This window comes from Physeter macrocephalus, chromosome 14 (genome assembly GCF_002837175.3).
Source record: "Physeter macrocephalus isolate SW-GA chromosome 14, ASM283717v5, whole genome shotgun sequence".
NCBI classification, from domain to species: Eukaryota; Metazoa; Chordata; class Mammalia; order Artiodactyla; family Physeteridae; genus Physeter; species Physeter macrocephalus.
In genome coordinates this window covers 62506614-62509516 of record NC_041227.1, presented here as the reverse complement: position 1 = coordinate 62509516, position 2903 = coordinate 62506614, and the positions used below count along the sequence as shown (strand labels likewise).

The 2903-nt window shown below is 46.6% G+C and overlaps 1 protein-coding gene across 1 annotated transcript in view; it reads right to left on the bottom strand.

The window, feature by feature from the left end:
• The window catches only part of VWA3A (von Willebrand factor A domain containing 3A), a 41352-nt gene extending 38958 nt beyond the window's left edge, over positions 1-2394 (bottom strand). Inside the window, exons 1-2 of the mRNA XM_024123614.2 lie at positions 2343-2394; positions 2169-2246 (exon numbers count right to left, since the gene is read on the bottom strand). Of these exons, the coding sequence (XP_023979382.2) occupies positions 2169-2246; positions 2343-2389 (125 nt within the window). The 5' untranslated portion in view covers positions 2390-2394. The remainder of the gene's footprint in view (positions 1-2168; positions 2247-2342) is intronic.
• Positions 2395-2903: the final 509 nt, after the last annotated feature.

Here is a 2903-nt window from a genome sequence, read left to right as displayed (position 1 = left end):
CGAACCCGTGTCCCCTGCATCGGCAGGCGGACTCTCAACCACTGCGCCACCAGGGAAGCCCGGGACTTTCTTTCTTTTAACGTGTCTAAGGCATTGGGAGAATATAAGGCAAAATCTAGCAAAGAGAAAACTGAAGGTCTTTGTTTTCTGGGATAAAGGATAGAGGGGATTTTGTGAAAGGGATCAAGTGTGTGTGGGGTCCTTTTGCTGATGCAATGTTCATTATAAACGGCTGTGGTTTGGTGGAACGAGGTGGGCTTCGAGGGAGGGCCAGTCTATGGAGGGTGGGGGGGCGTTCTCATGGAAGGTGGAAGAACATTCTTGTTCTTCTCAAATCTGTGTCTTCTCAGGTGAGACGTCCTAGTCACCTGGACATGATCATAAATGCACAAGTGAGGCAACTCAGCAGCAGTTTCTCAGTGGATTGATGAACAAAAAACTTAGTTTTTGAATAGTAAGTGGCCAGGGGAATTGCTTGAGTTTCCCTTATTGCAAACTATTCCATTGGCTGTCTGGAGACCAGCCTGTAACAGGCACTCAAGTTAAGGACTCAGCCACGTGCATTTAACTGAATTGCCCTCACTGAGGCAGGTGGGATTTGGGGGCCCAGAGAAGGGCAGGGAAGGCCTTTGGATATAAACTCACGGGCATGGGGCAGTGGGCAGAGTCATAAGGCATGCATGAGTGTGGGTGCAGGTAAGGGCGTGGGCAGGTAATGAGACGAGCTTGTCTTTGAGACCCAGCTCTGCTGTTTACTAGCTGTGTGACCTTGGACAAGTGTGGTGAACTCCACAGCTTCATCAGCTCCACCATGAAGATAATAAGACTTTATCCAAGTCAATTTGCCAAAAGTTAGTTTACTGAAAACCAATTCTCTGAAAATCAATTTGCCAAATGACCAATTAACTGAAGAGACCTGAAACATTCCTTAAATTGCTGGATTCACAATTAAAACCAATCAACCAAAATCTTGCAGAAATCTTTAAAATCTGTTTAACCTTCCAACCCAATAAAATTTGCTATAAAAGTTACAGTTAAAATGTTTTGATAAATTTGGCAAATTGGTTATTTAGTAATTGACTTTTGGTTAACTGTCTTGAGAGTAACACTATATTCTGAGTTGTTGTGAGGATTAAATAAGATAATGTGTGCAGCCCTTAGCAGAATTTCTGACACATTAAGAAATGTTGAAAAAGAAAAAAAAGAAAAAAAAAAAAGTACTAAGGAATTACGATTAAAAAAAAAAAAAAAGAAATGTTGGCTATTGGGCTTCGCTGGTGGCGCAGTGGTTGAGAATCTGCCTGCCAATGTAGAGGACACGGGTTCGAGTCCTGGTCTGGGAAGATCCCACATGCCGCGGAGCAACTGGCCCGTGAGCCACAACTGCTGAGCCTGCACGTCTGGAGCCTGTGCTCCGCAACAAGAGAGGCCACGATAGTGAGAGGCCCGCGCACCATGATGAAGAGTGGCCCCCGCTTGCCACAACTAGAGAAAGCCCTCACACAGAAACGAAGACCCAACACAGCCAAAGATAAATAAATAAATAAATTTTTTTTAAAAAAGAAATTTTGGCTATTAATTATTATTCTAACCTTTTAAGAAACCTCAGGTAAGCAGTAATCATGGCCCATAGATTGCTACACCGGGGATGGATGGTGCTGTCAAAATCTGGTTTGGGGGAATTCCCTGGCGGTCCAGTAGTCAGGACCCCTCGCTTTCACTGCCAAGGGCCCGGGTTCTATCCCTGGTTGGGGAACTTGGATCCCACAAGCCTCTTGGTGTGGCCAAATAAATAAACCAAAGAGAAGCTTTAAAAAAAAATCTGGTTTGGAAGTGGGGAGGCTGAATATTTTTGACATACATCTGTAAAAGTATGAACCCAATCAATCTGTCATCGAAAGTGGTCACTCTTAACCGTTACACAGCAGACGAGGCTGTGAGGTTTTATGTGTTCATCCAAAGGGACCATGGATTTTAAAAGGCTGAGAAAAACTGATATGGTCTGACCTCTCTATTTGCAAAAACAGGAAATTGGGGCTAGAAGCGGGAAGAAGCCTGCCCAAGGTCCCACAGAGACTGTCGTTTGAACAAAGTCATTTTCAGGCTGCCGAAACCAGGTACTTCTTGAGCTCTTGGGCTGTTGGGAAGACACTGAAAAACATACTTACTCAGAAAGCTTGGATTCGAATTGGTGGATGGTCTGGGCGGAGACGTGCATTTTCCTCGTGACATTGCTACCCTCCTTCCTGAAGAAGAAAAGTTTTATGAAAGGGTCTCTTGGTCTCAGGGGGATGGACGTGTCTTGCAGACTTGGGGGGAGAGGGGAATGGCTTTAGACTTACAGCATGGCTGTGCCCTGGCTTATCAGGTCAGCCAAGGTGAGTTTCATAGACTTTAAATTGTGTGTAAAAAGCCAATCTTCTGAATCCTCCCAGGCTGAAGGCAGCTGGGTCTCATTGCCCTGCAGCCTCTGCAAGACAGAAGCCAGGGTCAGACAGAAACCAGTGGAAAGAGAGGGTGAAGCTGAGGATGTTTTAGGTTCCCTCCACGTGGACCCCTAAGGGGTGCCAGCCTGACCGGTCCCACCCGAGAGCAATCTGTTCAAGAACTCACCTTGCTGAGGCAACAGACAAATGCGGAGGCCTGTGCTCTGGGCCAGTTGCCCAGAAATACCCGTTCCCATTGCTCACCTCATCCCCAGTATGTGTCTAGAGGAGTCAAGCGCCAGTCGCCACATCCTGCCTTGTGAGAGACTGAATACACAAACACACAGTGGCTAGACCCTGTATGACAGCAGAACTCCGACCCACATGTATAGCAACCAGTCCATGGAGCCAGACCACAACCTCTGCAGCAACTGGACCGGGAAGTCAGGACTCTGGCAGTGACTGCCAGCTTGCCTA